Source organism: Leptosomus discolor, chromosome 1 (genome assembly GCF_034619465.1).
Source record: "Leptosomus discolor isolate bLepDis1 chromosome 1, bLepDis1.hap2, whole genome shotgun sequence".
NCBI lineage: Eukaryota > Metazoa > Chordata > Aves > Leptosomiformes > Leptosomidae > Leptosomus > Leptosomus discolor.
In genome coordinates this window covers 14,576,725-14,596,947 of record NC_141391.1, presented here as the reverse complement: position 1 = coordinate 14,596,947, position 20,223 = coordinate 14,576,725, and the positions used below count along the sequence as shown (strand labels likewise).

The window sequence follows — 20,223 nt, the reverse complement described above, 5'->3', positions numbered from 1 at the left end:
AGAGCCTGCTATTTCCTCCTTGGCCTAATGTTCCTCATTACATTTCTAATGTGTTGATCTGTTCTTGAAGGGCAGGCAGAGGTCTTGGCTTTTATGTTATAGCGAGGCACATCAAAGAGCTTTCTAAAAAAATTTTTTTGGGGGGTCCATTTAATAGGGCTACAGAAAATGAGTTTCCTTACAGAACAGCCTGAGTTAAAATGATATGTTTTTCTCAGTGATCAAACTGCCTTAGTAAGATGTCTAATATCAGTCTTGACTCATTAGCTACTCTCCTTTCTCTGATCGTATTGCAGGCATTGTTCTGGCACTGCTGCCCTACACTTTTCCTCTGACATGGCTTGTATGAATTTTTTGCACTTTTTGATGTCAGATTTTTAATGTTTGCAGGTCTTTTTGATCTTCTTTTTTATTTACTTCTAAGGAAAAGAAGCAGTTCTGATGTGATGCACAAAATGGTGTTCACCAACAAGTATTAGTAGTAAGTATAAAATATGCATGGAGCTTTTCAGGTAACAAATAAAAAAAATATCTCCAGGAATATGTGAAATGGTCTTCTGAATTCAATACTGAAAGAATTGTGCTATGAAGAAATATATTCCTCATAATATGATTTTTTGTTTGATAATGACACCCTGCTTTCTATTCTATGTACTACCAAGATTTGTGTAGCAAAAGCTATTTTCTATTTTTTTTGCATTATTGAAGCAATTACCTTGTTGTCAGAAAAGATTGCAGTGGGATAAATTATTTGAGATGTACACAAAATGTCAGTTGGCAGCCTTTACACTTTCTATAAATGTAGAAATCATTTCCTCTTCATAGCATTCACTAGGGGTGGTTTATGTATTGCTCAGAATAGAAACACAGCAAATTTTCTGATATTTTTGAAATGGTTTTCAACAAATGGAGTAGTAACAGTTTGGATTTTTTTATGTGAAGAAAATGCATTTCTTACATATCCAGAAATTATTCACTGCAGTTTCACTGATATTAGACATTGAAAATGTAAGCATTCGCTGAAAGAACAAAAATTATATATTTAGGAATAAAGTGTATTGTGACTGTCTGAAAGTTTATGGAGACTAAATAGCATTTTTTATTGATTCAGATAAGATGAGGACCATATAATTTCTGATGATATAATACAGTCCATGGTTCACTCCAATGACATGCTTCATTCTGTGTGTCTAAAACTAATGATAAGTTTGACAGGTTCATTAGGTTTTCCTATAATGGTCACTGATATTATAATCATACTCTTTTGTTAGTGTCTTGGCATTATGCTAAACCTATAGGTGTCTGCCTGAGGTCATACTGCTTGAAAAAAAAGGGCCCAATGTCTTTAATGGCCCCTTTAATATTCCCTGATTGAATTAAAGATATAGCACAGCAAGTTCTCAAATGGCTGTGTGCAATGTCCGTGAAACATTTTCTTTGCATGTGCTGCAACCACACTTTAAGGAAACATGTTCAATCTGTAGGTCTTTGGGATGGCTATAATAAAGTAGGACAAGGAGTTAACACTTATTGCATTGATCTAATGTTCAGAGAGGGAATCCTGAATTTTGGTACTGGAAAGTAAGAAAAAGAAAAGTTAGTTGTTAGCCCTCATTGTGTTCTCCCTATGACCGTAAACTGATCTATTTTTTCTGAAATATTAATCCTTAAAGATTTCTGCATGATTAACATAAAAAATAAGTCCAAAGGCCTATGTTGTTTTAACTGTCTTGTGGAACAGAACCTCAGTCAGGAGTCCTCATCCAATCACTTAATATCTGTTAATTTCTCATTTTGACACCAGAAGGGATTTTTACGCACTTCCCTAATTCAAAATCTGTGCTTTCATTTGAACTAAGAACCTCAGCCTGGGTAATTGTATTATGACTCCAGGCAGTTCCACATAGTGGAGATTTTGGGACTTCAGCCAGGACCCACGACTCCGATAATTCCTTTCTGTGGAAAAATCCACAGAAGAGATCTATCAGAAGGAAAATTGTGAGGACTTGTCCCTCTTGTGTCATCCTGTAGGTAAAGAATGGTATCATCTGCTTCCTTGTTGGAAATAGCCACAGGGACTATCTTCCAAATCAGAGGACGTTCCAGTAAACTGTTTCCATTCCTGAGAAAAGCTAAGAGACATTATGCTCAGCTTCACCTCTCAGCCTTGATGTATGTTCCTGATGTGGGGACTCCATGAAATCTCTGGTGGCATGGCAGCCTGCAGGATAAAACTTCCTCCAGAATCTTGTGCTAGAAAGGGAAAAGATGGCTGATTTCCAAAACACCAAAAATGAGATGATTGATTGTTTCCTGGGCAGGCCCTTGGACTTCTCACTTTTCCTTGAGTCCTTTCTGTTTTCACCTTCTCTCTTACCAGTGTCTTTGCAGAGGACTTTAAAACAGAAAACTTAGAAGAGTGAGGAAATGAACTAGCAGTAAAGCAGTGATCAGGACTGCGGTACTGACCTCTGCCCTGGACCTCTTTTATTTAGTGGTGAAATATCCTTACTTGTCACGTAAAACTTCTGAAGCCTACTCCTCTAACGCTGCTCTCCTGCACACTTGTTCACAGTATACATCCTGCTGCAACTCTCCCTTCTCCATGGAATAACGCAGATTATTACACAGTGGAGTATCACATGGGCCTAAGGAGCTGCCTTATTCCATGAAGGCTTTACCAGCACGTCACTTACACATGGCTCGCTCACATTGGCATGTGAGTAGAAGTTGGACTAGTGGACCAATAATATTCAGGTTTTATTAGATTAAAAGTTCAGAAAAGCATTGCCACCTTATAAATGGTTCATTTCCACCAAGTGATGTGGCAGCCAGAGTTATCCTCAGCACAGGAGGAGGGGATGTGCCTACTATATCAATCACACAACTGACTTCCCATGGGGGCTAATGGCATTAATCAAAGGGTTGTTTAATAAATTCTTACATGTCAAGATGTGATTTCATTCTTTAAAAAATCGGTGGAGACAACTCTAACTGAACTCTCCAGATGGATCAGCTGGTAGAAGCAGGAAATTATTTCACAACTAATATATGCCAATTTATTAATTTTCAGGTTCACCTAAACCCCAAGAAGCTCAGCTTTAGCTATGAAATGAATTCATGGATGTAGAATTTTAATTAAAGACATGGAAGGTGTATTTAAAAGTGTGTAATTGCGTATTCCTTCCTCTAAATGAAAAGGAAAGTGTGATTTATTTGTTTGTTTGAATAAGGGCTCAGGGTGAAAAGTGAGGGGAGACGGGCCTAACCAGAACCATCTTTCATTCTGCAATGTCTTGATTAATAAACCACATCATCCACTATCTGGCCTGATGCAAAACTTCTTAAAATTATGAAGGAAGAAAATTGCAAAGGCTGTTATATGGCCCTTCGCCTTTTGGATAACTACTCCATTGGCTCAGTGAATTAATACAAATCCATACAAAGCAAGAACAAAACATCTGCGCAGTATCATTACATCTTGTATGTATTACAGAAGTGCATCTGGTGTCTCTCAGGAGGTTTTAAACAGCAAGACTGAGAGTCTTCAAGCTTTACCTTGTACTGCTCAGGGCTCTCTATTCCATATCTAGAAGCTTTTAGCAGTATTCACTATTGTTTATCAAAATTATAGAACTTTCAATTTTTGTGAAGATAATTTCATCAGGTGCCTAAAGAAGATATATACTGAAATTAACAGAACTGATTCTGAATGACCTATTGTGGCAATCATTAAAAAAAAACCTTTATAAAAAACCTAACTCATCTTGAAACCAGTTGGGTACCCTCTTTCTTCCAGAAGCTTATTTCTATTTCCTTTTATATTCTCACCTATCTCTATACTACCTGTTTTCTAATTCATATTTATTCTTGTGCTGATAGGCTTTGTCTATACTTGTAAACTAAACAGGGACAGAGAGACAAGGCACTAGCCTGAATATTGATGTACAGTTGTCCATATCATTAAATGATCCGTGGTGAAGTATTGACTCTGGCCAATTAGTGCTGCCCCAAAATATGCCCAGGAATATGCTGGTTCCTGGCCAGGCATGGTTCCCAGGAGGTGTATAAATGCAGCCAGTCTGGACAGAAACAGTGTTCAAGTCTGCAGATGTGAACTCTTTTTGGCCAGTTGGCTTCAAGGATAAAGAACGGCTGGCGTGTTTTATTTGCTAAAAAGAAGATGTAGCATCAGTGTTCTTTACCTTTAAAAACGCTTCACTGTCCCTAATAGTTTCACTGATTTGCAGACAACATCTTATCCAAACAGCCTTTTTTACTAGCACAAAATAAACAAGCTCTTCTTGTTCCTAAGCATTTCTGAATATCTTTTAGTGCGTACATCTCTAGATCCTCAGATGTAATGTATTGCCTTAGAAATGTGCCATTTCTTGCAGTATAAACTTCAGGTAGATTTTATGTCATTGGCTCAGAGACCTTCCAAAACACTTTAATTTCTTGTCCTAACTGTTAATTCCAGCTTATTAAACAATTTCCTGCTATTTAATGATGACTTGTTCCACTGTTATTTGTTATGAACAGCTTTTCTATAGTGTCTTAATTATTCATCAAAACAGACTATGATACCATTATTTCTCCTCAATTAGTCAGTACTGGGTAAAGAATCTGCTAATTATAACAGCTGGAACACAAGGTCGTTAGTTGTATTTACTATCCAAAATACTCTAAGCAGCTAATTTGTCTCATAAATAACAGTGTCCTGTAATATTTATGTAAAATTAGAAAGATCGTTCTCAGCATCCAAACGGATCAGGGCAATCACCAACTGACCTCTGGTTCGACTCCTGGTTTGTTTAATTGCCCTTTTCCAAAATGACATGGAACCAGAGGATATTGTCTTTTATCCAAACACTGGTTTTGTATTTCCTGATACGTTATCTCATCATCAGCATGTTATGATATCCAACCACTTTTACTTTCATTTTGTCTTTGCTACGTAGCTCGTACTTTATCTAGTCATCCTTGCTAATGCAAGCTTACCTGTCCATCACTCTTCTCACTACAGCCTTTTCCATCTTCTTGCAATCATGCCTTTATGCTCTATATTTCCTTCTCCATTGCTATATTTCCGATTTTCCCAGTTTTTGTCTTCCAGTGAATTAAAACCACACATAAAGACTGCATATGATTTCCCTGACACTGAAAGATTGTATTAGTAGGCTTGGCATTGTAACACCTCAGTATTTAAGCGGAATGAAGTCATCAAGAAAAATCTCCAAAGAATACATAAATGTTAGAACAAATAGTGCTTTACACTGCTTGTGTTCATTGTTTTATTTTCAATATGTTTTGCCTTTACAATTTTTATTGTCTATGGATCAAAATAATTGTGCCTGCACTGCAGTTCAGTGCTTTGGTTCGGTATGTTCTAGCATGACTCTGATACTATTATTTTCCTGGCAGAAAGTACAGTCAGAAGATTTCTCCCTGCTCTGTTCACACTCCTTTTCAGCCCCCGGGCCTACACATTGCAAAGTTTCTTCTGGCAGGCAGTCTAGCTTACTGTGCTCTCCATGTGCTCCTCTGCCTCTTTCTCTTATTAAAGGGTTCCTTTTTGAAAGGTTTGGGCTTGTCTTTTCCTGGTGTTGGAACATGTCTAGTGTGTCCTTCTGTTCCACCTTCTTATTGAAGAGAATTGTACATCTTTTTTCCTGCATCATCTGTGTATTATACTCATTCCCTCTTCAGAACTGGTCCTTGGCTCTTATCACCTCTTTTGCTTCATGAAAACATCTGACCTCTGCTTTTATTCTTCTTTCCTTGATTGTTTGCTTTTTTCCTTTCCTAAGGTCTCCAAGAAAGACTCCTTCAAACTCTTCTGCTGCATTAAGCCATCTTTTCCAGAGGGTCACATTTGTTTTTTTCCCTCCTGGGTTATTCAGCTAGTTTTGTACAATCTTTTTATCTACTTCTCCATTCTATTCTCTATTCTTCCATTACATTCATCTGCATCTTTAGCTCATGGAGAGACTTTCCCATGAGCTGTATCCTGGTGATGTTTCCTATGAAGTCAAAAGACCAATAAAGGAGAAGAAATGTCTTAAAACATCTATAAACAGTCAAGCTTTTTCTCCCCTTCAACTTTGGGTTATCACCAACATTGATCCCTCAATAACGACTGGTATCATATTATCTCCTAAATATCTGCCTTAGAGATAGAGATAAAAGGATTAGCCCCTCTATTTACTTATGGAAAAGCACTCATTTTTCTTCTGTTTTCTGAGATTCTTTAAGAAAAGCATCATTTTTTAAAGACTTCTGCTTCAATTAGAGACAGTTTGTGTAATCAGAGGGCAATTAGTTGTGTTTTCAGAGAAGAATATCTTAATATCACCTGCCAAGCTGCTTGCCCAGGCATAACACAGAGCCATCACAAATAGGCTTTGAATGTTGAGAGAGCACACAATGTGCAGTCATTGTCATACAGAAAAGAGAAATGCGTTCATTCTCAATAAATGAAGAATTTCTTCCTTGTCCAGCATGTCCTATGCAAGCTCTTGGATTTTTTCCTGTGTGCTTAGCAAAGGCAACAGGTTTTAGCTTTTAGACAAAATTGTTATACCAGTAAACAATTGTAGATAGTCTGCAGATGTGGGAAATCTTTTAATATGTAACATAAAGTTTCCTTAACTTTTAATAATTTTGTCCTAGGCCTTTATGCTAGATGTTTGCAGAGCAGTGAATTGAGTGTGTGATGAAAAGCAAGTAAGCTAAGGGTTTGCTGGATCAGCCCTAAGACCGTAATACATTGTACTGTTAATCTTTATTTAAGATTTCCTCTTCAATAGAAATCCTTGAGAAATTTTGTCTTCAGTTGTTTAGCTCCTTATGTGTAAAAGTCCATGCCTTTTTCAAACCCGGTTCCCCTTTTTCTCATAGCAAACTGAAATGGCTATTGTCTTCAGTCTCCATGTTGCCCAAAACTTAGCTGTAATAAATTGTTTCGTTATTCCTTTAAGTTTTCAGTATACCACCTAGTGTTACTCTGGAGAAAAGCTTTTTATGAATTAAGTTTGCGCTGTATTGTCACAGCATCCCATTTTTTTTTCCCTCAAATAAAAGTTTTAGAAAGTATCTATCCCCACAGAATTCCTCTTAGGAAAGGAAAGTCTAATGTAAAGACACATTCAGACACTGGAATAGCAAAGCTGCGATGGGGAGGTATTTTCAAGTAACTGAATTATAATCAGAAAAGTTGATTTCTAGAGATAGTCTCTGGGAGCATAGAAAGAAAGTTAATTTTAATGATTCATTAAGATAATTTGTAAAGTTGATGTTTTAAAAGAAATGTTAGAATAATTGATTTAAATATTACTGGTTATTTCATTTCCAGTCTTGCCCAAATAACAAACAAAGGACTACTTATTACAATGCAGCATTCAGCTTTTGTTAAAATAACTTTTCATATTTCAAAAAAAAAAATCCATTAAAGTTTTGCCTCTCTTCCCTTGCAGAACTCCATTTTTATTTAACTTTCTGATTAGGGTGTGAAATTGTTAAATAATGAAGGCATCATCATCAGTCTCACAGCATCATTTTCCATTGAGGAACAGGGAAATCAACTGTGAAGTTTCCAAGTTGTACTGGTCAATTTTTACATTTTAAAGCGTAATTGTTTTTATAATAATAAGTATACTTGGTAAAGTCATCCAAACAGTGGAACACAAACAAATTACTGGAACTGCTTTTACCAAAAACAGCATTTCTAACCTCTATAATCACTGTGAGAGAATTGTAGCAGATAATCTCTGATACATCATGGCTCCAAAATTGCACATTTATTGCTGGCTAATATGGAATAACATTTAATGTGTTCCAGCTTCACATGAAATACCATTATCCTCATACTGCATTGTTGCAGAGATGGTATGAAATTCCTCCCATCTGTACTAGGACTGTACTTATTCTCTTATCAGGAGGCAGTGGGATAACTCAAAGATAGAATAGTAAAGAACTGAAGTCTGTGATTTCCAGTAATGGAGCTGCTCAAAATATTCCCATGGATAACATTTATCTACCTTTTGTTCATACGGAAATTTTCATACAATGGCTCCTATTAATGCAGAACAACCTCTTTTATTAGTACAAATTAGTCTTTTTTTTCACAAAATACTGTTGAGAGTTATATCAAGTTGATACAGAAATTTTCAGGAAATAAATTTCATTTTTTCTTCAGAACGATTTTTATAATTCACATTTAATATTTGGACATTAACATAAATTCAAAACTTTATACTAACAAACTAAAAAAGAAATAAAACAGAAATAAATAATAAAAATAAGAACATAATTGCATTCTATGTACTTTTATTATTGACTAACCAGGAAATGAACACTCATAAGTCAATTTATTTAGTCTTTGAGCTGTCGTCTGATTAACCTATCAAAAAAAGTATCATGAACCTTAGAAACACTAGAAAATATCAGCCTTTTTTTACTAATTTTTAGAGTTGCCCAGTCTAAAGTTAAGACTACCTTTAATGTTACTTAGCACTTCTGCAAACATTTTTGAAATTTAAGATTGAAAAAGCATGGTATAATAGGACATATTATATAAAAATATGTTAATACGGTTCATAATATACAAGTTAACTTCATGTTGAACTGACCTCCTTCAGCTGAGCAGATGACCACAATAGGGCTGAAGGGACCATCTCCTTTGTTGTTGTAAACACCAACTTTCACCTCAAAAGGAGTCAGAGGTGGCACACTTTCATCTCTATAGATGAACTTTGAGGCATCTGAAGATGTCACCATTTTTTCCTTCCAGCCACGTGTTCCATTTGGTCTGAAGGCTACAATGTATCCAAATCCTTCTCCATTCTGAAACTCTTCTGACACTGGCTGAAAAATAAAGTTCAGGTAATGATCAGATGTGGTTTTACTAATCTAGAAAGCAGTCACTCAGTGGCTGACTATAATCTGGCCTGCTTCTATGAGAGTGATCCCTTACAGTTGCATTATAAGATTTTACTTATCATGCCTGGGAACACATAGGGCCAACTGCTTGTGAAGAGGAATGTTGTAAGAGATTTCCTTCATGTAATCACCATAGTTAGGTCGCTGTCCTAGGATTGAATAAGCTATTGGGCTCAGAAAGATTTTTTTCTTCTGTATCTCCCACTTTGTGGTTAATGCTTTAACAGGTGGTCTATTAGTGGAATAGCACCATCCAGTGACCTTGTTAAAAAAGTAGAGCAACATATTGGTACAGGATCCTAAAATATGATGTGAGTGACAATTACCACAGTAGGACTTTCTTGGGTTTTAAGTGCCAGCCTGTCTAATTTCTGTATCCAAGTGGTGTATCAAGTCTTAGGGATTTGAAGAAGAGCAAAGCAGACTGAGAGGTGACTTTATCAATGTTTATAAATATCTAAAGGGCAGATGTCAAGAGGATGGGGCCAGGCTCTTTTCAGTGGTGCCCAGTGACAGGATAAGAAGCAAGGGGCACAAATTGGAGCACAGGAAGTTCCACCTCAACATGAGGAAAAACTTTTTGACTGTGTGGTGACAGAGCACTGGAACAGGCTGCCCAGAGAGGCTGTGGAGCCTCCTTCTCTGGAGACATTCAAAACCCGCCTGGATTCATTCCTGTGCAACCTGCTGGAGGTGAACCTACTTTAGCAGGGGGGTTGGACTGGATGATCTCCGGTGGTTCCTTACAACCCCTACTGTTCTGTGATTCTGTGATTTAAATCTAGGGTTCAATTTGAGACAGCATATGATGTAAAAAACCTAGTTGTTCTAACTCAATCTGAGCCTTCGTGAAAAAAAAATCTCATTTACTTTTCTGTTCTCTGAGGATCTGTGAAATTAGCCACTTAAATTGGGATACATCTGCCATAAGCAGGCAGTCAGCAAAGGGATTTATCTGTTGAGAGGCTGAGCACTGCAAAAGCTGAATCTTACATGTCCGGCTCAAGGAATGGAATTTTTCATGCTAATTTACTGCCTACATTTCTTATAAAGTCAATGGACTAGTTTAGGAATTAGGCTATGTTTAACAACTGTCAGTGTATTAGGCCTATGGGAAATACCAAAAAAAAGGGGTATCTAATCACCCTCTCTTGAAGTGCCCATCCTAGATCTGCAGCTAATGAACACATGAATCAGTGCAGAGGCACAGGGGACACCAAATCCTCCCCCCTCCACATTGCAAGTGAGTGTATCATCACCAGGCACCTCACCTGTAGACACCATTTTCTACCCATTCTTCTGAAGCTGTGCACTATGTATCCAAGAAAAAAAAAAATCATGACTCCAAAGGCAGAGGAGGCAAAAACAAGACAGACTTTGTAATCTAGCAATTTGAGTTGGAAAGGAGGAGCTTTGCATCTCTGCTATACCTATGGAGTTTGCAGTAGGCAGTTGCTATTGAAAAAGCCGGAAATGCAAGAGAAGTAGAACCCTGGGATTTCACTGCAGATGCTAAACACATGGTCTGTGAATTAAAGTTGTGTGAATAAAACTTTAGTTGAACCTGCTGACTATAATTCAGGACCCTAGGTAGATTATTCTTTTCCTGAATTCCCAGAGACCCAAATACCATCTCAGTATCGCTTCAAAGTACTTTGTTATTCCTATTGCCTGTGTAAGTCTGATAAGACTTTTTCGGATCCTACAAAAGCACAGACTGACTATGCTGGAGTTATGCTAACTTACACTGTGGTTGTGCCTTACAGAAACACAGTGGCTACACCAGACAGCACAGTAGTTTGTAGTGAGTTGTTGGAGTGTTATCCAATGCACTAGGGTTAGTTCTTTAGCAGAAATTTCAACACTCACTTTTCATTTCATGGTTTTGTGTCTTTTGTTCTATCTTTTTGCCATTTCTTGAAGAGACAGTGACTATAATTTGGAATGGTAGCAATCTTTCAAACAATTAAAAAATGTAAATATGCTCACTTCACGATCTATATTTTGCACAAATGAAATACTGTGATGTTCTTGTAATCTTAATTTGATTAATGACTTTAGGCAGTTCAAGAGTGAAACAACACTGGGCTGAAAGTACTAACACTAGGAAGAACACCACTAGGTATTGATGGAAATAAAGAGTCAATCAGAAACAAAGGGGAAGGACTGACAAAAATGGCAGTTTGCGCTCCTTAGCTATAAGTGAAGAAGCATCAGCTGGCTTTTGTGGAAATAAGTCAATATATACTGAAAGTTATGTTATGGGAATTGCTAATTCTTAAATGTCTGTTGTATCTGTATTGCAGGAAGGGATACCTATGAGTCTCTGGGTTTTTTTGAAAGAAAACTTGAACCCTTGACAGAGAGGGAGATGTAACACACTCCAGTAGTGCCCCACTCCAGTCACCTGGGGAACACTATAAAGACGCTTAATATGAGTACTACATACTAATATATTGTAGCAAGGACTGGGATTAGGCCAGTTTACATAAGATACAGTTCTAGCCACCTGATGGCTTTTTTTGAGATCAGTAAATTATTTCCCAATAGGAGAGATGCTGCTGTTTATCATTATAGACTATAAAGCAAACTGAAATAATCTCTGTTTCAGCTGTGTCAGGTAGCTACTGTGAAAAAAGGCAGACATGTCAACAGAAGAGAGCCTCTTCAGATGCCCTAAAATTTGCTATTTTAAGCAGTTAGTCAGAATTCTGTGTGTCTCTTACCATCCAAATCTGTCCTCAATTTGGCTAGGCTAAAAGTTTTTTCATTAAAAACCTGTGTCTTTATTTGATGGAATTTTTCTTAGTTTTATACATATATATATATATATATATATATATATTTATGTATATTTTCTGAATCTGAAACTCTTCATGATGAATCTCAAAGTTTTTAAAACTCCTCAAGAAAAGTCTCTCTTCTATTGTGTTATTTATGATTAGCAGAGAAAGCAACTCCCACTCCTCCAATTGTCCACTGGCACAGTCATACATCTGTGTTGCATCTTGCGTCACAAATTTCTTGTCAAAATAAAGGTCTCTTTCAGGTCTTGAGTTTTATATTTTTATGCAACACTTAAAAAAAAATATTACAAGGTTTTCCTTCTCTTCTGTTAGTATTATTTCATCTAATGTAGCACTTATGTACGATCCAGAAAAGTCAAATCAACCCAAGCAGTAGATCAGGAAGACAAGACTTATGAACTAGCAAAACTTTGAACCTACTGCTGTAATGTCACCTGTTCAAACCACATGGAAATGCACATTATTTGAAACCTTAGAACGTATTTAAAGAACAGTATTTTGTGTTCGTGTCCTGCCAAGATTTGCTGTAAGGAAACCCCAGTACAGTACTCTTTACTTTGCCCTCAAAGAAGTAAACATGAAACAAAACCTTTAGTCAGAAAATTCCCTTACCTCCCATGCTATTACTAATTCATGTCGCCTTCCACTTCTGCCACTGACGTTAGCTGGAGGTGTCTTTGGAACTGTGAGCAAGAAGGAAAAAAAAACACAAACCAAAACAGAATGTCCAAGTCATTGAAGTTTTCTCCACAGTAATAAGTTGCTGCAGAACACATAAGACTGTTGATTCAGAACAGAAATAACAAACATAGCACTGTGGTAAAGAAACTTTGCTCAAGTTTCATTTCAGAGAATTCCATAGTCAAGCTGGTAAACTCAAACAAAGCATAAAATGAGAAGAAAAATTACATTGGGATAGAAGGCTGCTTAAGCACTATGTCTTCTGCAGATTAGTCAAAATTTCAATGTACAGATCATCTAAGAGATAAACCAGGAATTATCTTATTAACGTGTTTTTTAATAGACAACCCAAAATCAAATGCCAGGGAACCAGACATATTTCAGACTTCAAGTAAAATCTTAGAATATTAATAGTATGTATCTACAATTTCACAGAATCACAGAATGGCAGGGGTTGGAAGGGACCTCTGGAGATCACGTAGTCCAACTCCCCCTGCTAAAGCAGGTTCACCTACAGCAGGATGCACGGGATCACATCCAGGTGGGCTTTGAGTCTCTCCAGGGAAGGAGAATTAGAACTTCCTGTGTTCCAGTTTGAGCCTGCTGTGCCTTCTCCTGTCACTGGGCGCCACTGAAAAGAACCTGGCCCCACTCTCTTGACACCCTCCCTTCAGACATTTATAAGGTCCCCTCTCAGTCTTCTCTCCTCCAGGCTAAACAGATATAGGTCTCTCAGACCTGCCTCATAAGAGAGATACTCCAGTCCCCTCATCATCTTCACAGCCCTCTCTAGCTAGACTCTAGTAGTTCCCTGTCCCTCATGAACTGAGGGGCCCAGAACTGGACACAGGACTCCAGATGTGGCCTCACGAGGGCAGAGTAGAGGGGGAGGAGAACGTCCCTCAACCTGATGGCCACACTCTTCTTAATGCACCCCAGGATACCATTGACCTTCTTGGCCAAAAAGGCACATTGCTGGCTCATGGTCAACTCGCTGTCCACCAGAACTCCCAGTTCTTTCTCTGCAGAGCTGCTCTCCAGCAGGTCAACCCTCAGCCTGTACTGGTGCATGAGGTTATTCCTCCCCAGGTGCAGGACCCTACACTTGCTCTTATTGAACCTCATTAGGTTCCTCTCTGTCCAGCTCTCCAGCCTGTCCAGGTCTCACTGAATGGCAGCACAGCTCTCTGGTGTGTCAGCCACTCCTCCCAGTTTTGTGTCATCAGCAAACTTGCTGAGGGGGCACTGTGTCCCTTCATCCAGGTCATTGATGAATACATTGAACAAGACCAGACCTGGTACTGACCCTTGGGGAACACCATTAGCTGCAGCCTCTGACTAGACTCAGCACCACTAATCACAACCCTCTGAAGTCTGTGCTTCAGCCCTTTCTCAATCCACCTCACTGTCCACTCATCTATCCCACAGTTCCCAAGCTCACCTATGAGGATGTGATATGAGCCTTGCTTAAGTCAATGCAGACAACATCCACTGCTCTCCACTCATCCTCCCAGTCAATTATGCCATCATAGAAGGCTATCAGGTTGGTCAGGCATGATTTCCCATTGGTGAATCTATATTGACTACTCCTGATAATCTTCTTTTCCTCCACATGCTTAGAGGTGACAGCCAGAATGAGCTGTTCCATCACTTTTCCAGGGATGGAGGTGAGGCTATCTGGCCTGTAGTTTCCCAGGCCCTCCTTCTTGCCCTTTTTAAAGGCTGGAGTGACATTGGCTTTCCTCCAGTCCTCAGACACCTCTCCTGTTCACCCTGGAGAGTGGCTTAGCAACGACTTCTGCCAGCTCCCTCAGCACTCTCAGGCGCATCCTATGAGGGCTCATGGATTTGAGTACCTTGTTTACCTTAAAGATCCCTAACCTATCCTTCTAACCAAGGGAAAGTTTTCCTTTCTCCAGACTTCTTCCCCTACACCCAGGGTCTGGGATTCCTGAGGGCCAGCCTTAGTAGTAAAGACTGAGGCAAAGAAGGCATTGAGTAACTCTGCCTTCTTCATATCCTCCATCACTAGGGTACCCACCTGATTCAGCAGGTCATTAATGATTTAGAACGTTTCAGTTCTTGTAAATCTATTCTTGTATTCTTTACCAGGGAGAAAATTTTCTGAAATTTTAGAGTAACCATCCTTAGACACCCCTTATCATTTCTTTCAAAATGCTGGAAACAATACTACTCATAGTTCTTTAAAAATTGAGACCACCATTATGGCTTTGAAAGCACATATGAGCAGCTGATTTAATGAGCAATTCTTTAAAAGGAATAACTACCATCATCAGTGTGAACTGGGTTATCATATTTTGTAAAACTTCAGCAATCTTAATTGTTCCGTTGGAACAGTATAATTTCTTTTATCTTACTTAGTATCTCTAATGAAGCTCCTAAAATGGCTAATGTCTTGAATTTATTTACTGTAAGCAGGTAACGCTTGCATTCTTTATTTGATTAAATATGTCCTAAGATACAAACTTTCTCTTTTCTTCCATATAGCAATATGGAGGTCATTGGTAGATATGGACTGTGAGACATGAACTGTTAAGGCCTTATTACATGCTGTTCAGCTTACTTACGGAGTAGCATTGTGCCTTTGAACTATACAAAGAAAAATAATTTAAGTAAATGTACGCAGTCCTCTCTATTTGCCATGTTGATTATTAGCAGCTTGAGTTCAATGGAAGTACAGTTTTTACTAGATCCTAGAAGTTCACATAAAATTTCAAAATTCATTTGTGTAGTGTTTTTTGAACTCTAAATCTCCCTTTAGAGAACAGAAGCCAAATTTTGTTTTTTTCTCTTAAATGGTGCAAACACAGAAATCTTATGAATTGCTTCTGATTTACACTGTGGGAAATGATGTAAGTGCCCTTTAATCTGTGGTACTTACCAGACTGATTGGGGACATTTCTAATGTGTTAAATATCTTTCTCCAGTAAAGTTGTGTTCATCTGTTCAACATGGTGCCTTTGACTTTTTCCTCCCTCCTTCCCTTCCTTCCTTCCTTCCCTCTACATACATGCTAAATGTATCTTTCATAGTTACTGTCTGCTGAAAGCTCTTGACTTCTGTATAATCTGATGATTGAATTGCTTTGCAGTTTAACTTTAGCTAGTGGGAAACAAGTCATCCAGGTTGAGCTTGTAGTCCAAACTCCTTCTCCAGTGAATGCAGATCTTTGGTGTGGCTTATCCCATCCAAACATAACTGTCTAAACAATGAGGAAGATTGTTTAGACTCTACTGACTGGAGACATGAATTAGTTTAAACTAAGACCTAATCTTTACATGTCAAAAAGATAATAAATAGAATTGGCTTCTGGATTTAAAAAAAAAAAATAAAAAAAATAAAAAAAATAAAAACAGTCACTGTGCAACACTGGTTTGAATGTTCTACAATGAAAAGATGCAGTTGAAGAATCATCTGCCAGTTAATTAACATGCAATCGTTATGAAGCCACCTCTAATGGAGCATACTTAAACCTATTGTAGCACCCATTTTTCCTTGCTTTTCTAAGGCATTTTTTGGTTAAGTTGTAAAAATAAATGAAGTTTTTATGTAAGTGCCACATTACTGAGGAGAACATGCTGTACTCCTTTGCAGCATCCAACATGATGGACTTATTTAACCTGCAGTGTCCTCTTTCTAGAGTTTTCTTGTTAACAGCTTTGCAGACTGAAACACTATTTAAATGAACAAACGTTAAAAGAATAAAACTGTCAAAACGATGAATTTCTTTTGCACCAAACTAAAATGTACATTCACATAGTGAAACTCTCTCAAATGAATAACCATTAAAAGAATAAATGTGTCAAAGGAATAAATTTCCTCTGCACTGCACGAAAGCAGATTATACACAGTTAGAGGGGGGCATTTTGAAATGAGTAACTGTTAAGTGAAGAAAATTGTTAAAAGAAAACATTTTTTGAGAAGCACCAAGGTTATATGTTATCAACCCTTTCAGCAGCATCACCTTTATATCAGTGTTATATCTGAATTTACTCTCTTGTAACCTAAGCTTATTGCCATGCAATTAGTGACTTCCCAATCTTCAAGTTGTTAATTCTCAGCAGTGACATTTATGGAGATGCTTTTCCACCAAATATGTATGATGACTAAACTTGGATCCCAGACACAGGGTCCATGTGTCTGGGGCACAAGGACATTAGGACCTCTTTTCTTTAGTGTTTAATAAAGCTGAGAAATTCAGTATTGTTTCTTCTCAAAATATACACCCCAATTAGTGGCAAAGAGCTCTTTGCTGTGTTAACGTGTCTTATTTAAAAAGAAGATGAGAGAATGTCACCTACTGAAAAATGAATCACTCCTTGGCTTAAAACTGGTCCTTAGGATCATAAAATGTGACTATGCTTAGCTTGATCATATGTCTGTAATTCTGATCAAAGCCTTCTCACTAGCCCCTTTGTCAGCTACCTCTTCTCCCTTGTCTCCTGTTTTATTCTTAGACCATAAGCTCTTTGGGATCTTCTTTTCTTTTGTTTCTTCAGCCACTGGTAAGGGTGGAAGTTAAAGGCCAGGTCTCTCCATCATTCCAGTAATGTGAACAACAGGTAGTACTGAAAACTGTGTTCTGAAAGATATGGTGACTAGATGTACTTCACAGTAAATAATGGCTGTATGCTGGCACATGTTGATGTTGAAACCTCCATTTAAGGCAAACAAACAACAATTTTGAAATTACTTTGCCAGGATTTTTATTTGAACAGAAATAGAATTTGTTTCTTATTGTTTTCCATTTTCATGGAAGTACTGTGATACGCTGAAAATGAAAGTGAAACATTTCCCCTAAAACAAACAAAAAAACTTTTGACATTTTCTCGAAGAGCAGGGATGAAGAACATAGCCCTCAGCAGTCCTATAAAGCATTTGACAAAAAGCTTAAAATATAAATGAAGAAAAGGTGATATAGGAAGGAAAAGCTTATACATGAATCCGCAGTCAGTTGTTTAATAATTTGTGTGTATCTTATCATTACAAGCTAAATATGCATGAAAAGCAGCAGGTTTTGTTTAGGATGAAATGTATGGACAGAACTGATGTTGCTGAGGGATTTGTGTATGGGAGCACTGGTTAGAAAGTGCTGAAAACTGCTGACAGTGCCACCTATGTATTTTAATCTGTATTTAAATGTAAAGTTAGGTGAAGCTTTTGGAAGTGGTAGGTAATACCATAGTTATGAAAGCATGAACATTTTGGGGTAGATGTTAGCTTTCCTTCCAGAGTTCCACTGTGTGGTGGGTTGACCCTGGCTGGATGTCAGGTGCCCACCAAAGCCACTTTATCACTCTCCCCCTCCTCAACTGGACAGGGGACAGAAAAATACAACAGGCTCGTGGGGCGAGATAAGGTCAGGGAGATCACTCAGCATTTACTGTCATGGGCAAAACAGACTCGACTTGGGGAAAAAAATGTAATTTATTACCAATTAACTCAGAAAGGAGTAATAAGAAATAAAACCAGATCTTAAGACACCTTCCCTCCACCCCTCCCTTCTTTCCCGGGCTTAACTTTATTCCCGATTTCTCTTCCTCCTCCCCTTGAGCGGTCCAGGGGGACAGGAAATGGGGGGGTTCGTTCAGTTCATCACACTGTTGTTTTCTGTCTTTCCTTCCTCCTCAGGGGGAGGACTCCTCACACGCTTCCCCTGCTCCAGTGTAGGGTCCCTCTGATGGGAGACAGTCCTCCATGACTTCTCCAGTGTGAGTCCTCCCTGCGGTGGATTAACCCTGGCCAAAATGCCAGGTGCCCACCAAAGCCACTTTATCACTCCCCCTCCTTAACTGGACAGGGGAGAGGGAAAAAAAAAACAACAGGCTTGTGGGGTTGAGATAAGGGCAGGGAGATCACTCAGCATTTACCGTCATGGGCAAAACAGACTCGATTAAAGGAAAATGTAATTTATTACCAATTAACTCAGAGAGGAGTACAGAGAATTAAAACCAAATCTTAAAACACCTTCCCCCCACCCCTCCCTTCTTTCCTGGGCTTAATTTTGATTCCAATTTTCTCTACCTCCTTCCCCCCAGTGGCACAGGGGGTGAAACAGTGAATGGGGGTTGGGGTCAGTTCATCACACTGTTGTTTTCTGACACTCCTTCCTCCTCAGGGGCAGCACTCCTCACACATTTCCCCTGCTTCGATGTGGGGTACCCCTTATGGGAGAAAGTCCTCCATGACTTCTCCAGTGTGAGTCTTCCCATGGGTTCAGTTCTTCATTAACCGCTCCAGTGTGGGTCTCCTTCATGGTGTGCAGTCCTTCAGGAACCGACTGCTCCAGCATGAGCCCCCCTCACGCCTGGAGCACCTCTTCCCCCTCCTTCTTCACTGACCTTGGTGTCTGCAGGATGTTTCTCTCACATATTCTCACTCCTCTCACTCGCTGCAATTTCTGCTGCGCAACAACTTGTTCACTCTCTTAAATACGTTATCACAGAGGTGAAAAACGCTGTCGCTGATGGGCTCGGCCTTGGCCAGCGGCGGGTCCGTCTTAAAGCCGGCTGGCATTGGCTATATCTGACATAGGGGAAATTTCTAGCAGCTTTGTACAGAAGCCACCCCTGTAACACCCCCACTACCAAAACCTTGCCACGCAGACCCGTTACACTCCCACAGGCTACAGTTCTTCATGAGCGGCTCCAGCGTGGGTCTCCTTCATGGGGTGCAGTCATTCCGGAACTGACTGCTCCCACATGGGCCCCCCCATGGGGTCACTAGCAGCAAACCTGCTCCAGAGCGGGCTTCTCTGTCCACAGGACAAAGGTCCTGCCAGGAGCCTGCTCCAGTGCAGGCTTCCCATGGGTTCACAGCTTCCTTCAGGCATCTACCTACTCCGACGTGAGATCCTACACAGGGTGTAGGCAGATATCTGCTCCACCGCCCATGGGCTGCAGGGCGACAGCCTGCCTCACCATGGTCTTCACCACAGGCCACAGGGGAATTGCTGCTCCGGCACCTGGAGCATCTCCTCCCCCTCCTCCTTCTTCACTGACCTTGGTGTCTACAGAAATGTCTCTCTCACATATTCTCACTCCTCTCTCTCTCACTCAATCACTGCTGTGCAATAACTTTTTTTTCCTTTCTTAAACACGTTGTCCCAGAGGCGCTGCCGCCGTCACTGATGGGCTCAGCCTTGGCCAGCAGCGGGTCCATCTTAGAGCCGGCTGGCACTGGCTGTATCGGACGCAGGGGAAGCTTCTAGTGACTTCTCACAAAATCTACCCCTGTTAACCCCAGCTACCCAGACCTTGCCACACAAACCCGTTACACTGTGTCCAAAATTTTGAAAACTCCTCTGTGCTTTAGGGTGCTTAAGTTAGGGTTTTGGTTCAGTTTTAAAAATTCCTCTATCTTCACACTGCATGGCTGACGGATTTTCTGGGGTTCTTTTATAGAAAACTGTGGATTCTGGTAGTCTGTAAATATAAGACTATTAAAACATTTTGGGTACTCACTTTTAGGCAAAATATTGAAAATTATTAAATGTTTCATTTTGACATTACAATAAGTGAAAGTCATTTGTGTTTTAAAAATGGTATAAATTGAATTTAACTTCAGTTTTATTTAAAGTAGAAAAATTAAAACTTTGAAGACAAAAAGGATATTTTGGTTTGAGTTTACAGAGATTTTTATTTTTTATCCAAAATCATTATTTTATTTCTAATTTACTAAAGAAAATAAAATCTGCTTTTTGTTTAAAATCAGTTTTATTCTCCCCAATTTTACTTCAGTGAGTGAACTAAAAAAGTCTTTTAATCTACTGTAG

General features: G+C 39.0%; 1 protein-coding gene across 1 annotated transcript in view; it reads right to left on the bottom strand.

Annotated features, from left to right (window-relative positions):
• Positions 1 to 20,223, bottom strand: part of CNTN5 (contactin 5) — a 264,199-nt gene that overhangs the window by 13,954 nt on the left and 230,022 nt on the right. Inside the window, exons 16-17 of the mRNA XM_086481748.1 lie at positions 12,360 to 12,430; positions 8,631 to 8,865 (exon numbers count right to left, since the gene is read on the bottom strand). Coding sequence (XP_086337874.1) covers positions 8,631 to 8,865; positions 12,360 to 12,430 — 306 coding nt within the window. The remainder of the gene's footprint in view (positions 1 to 8,630; positions 8,866 to 12,359; positions 12,431 to 20,223) is intronic.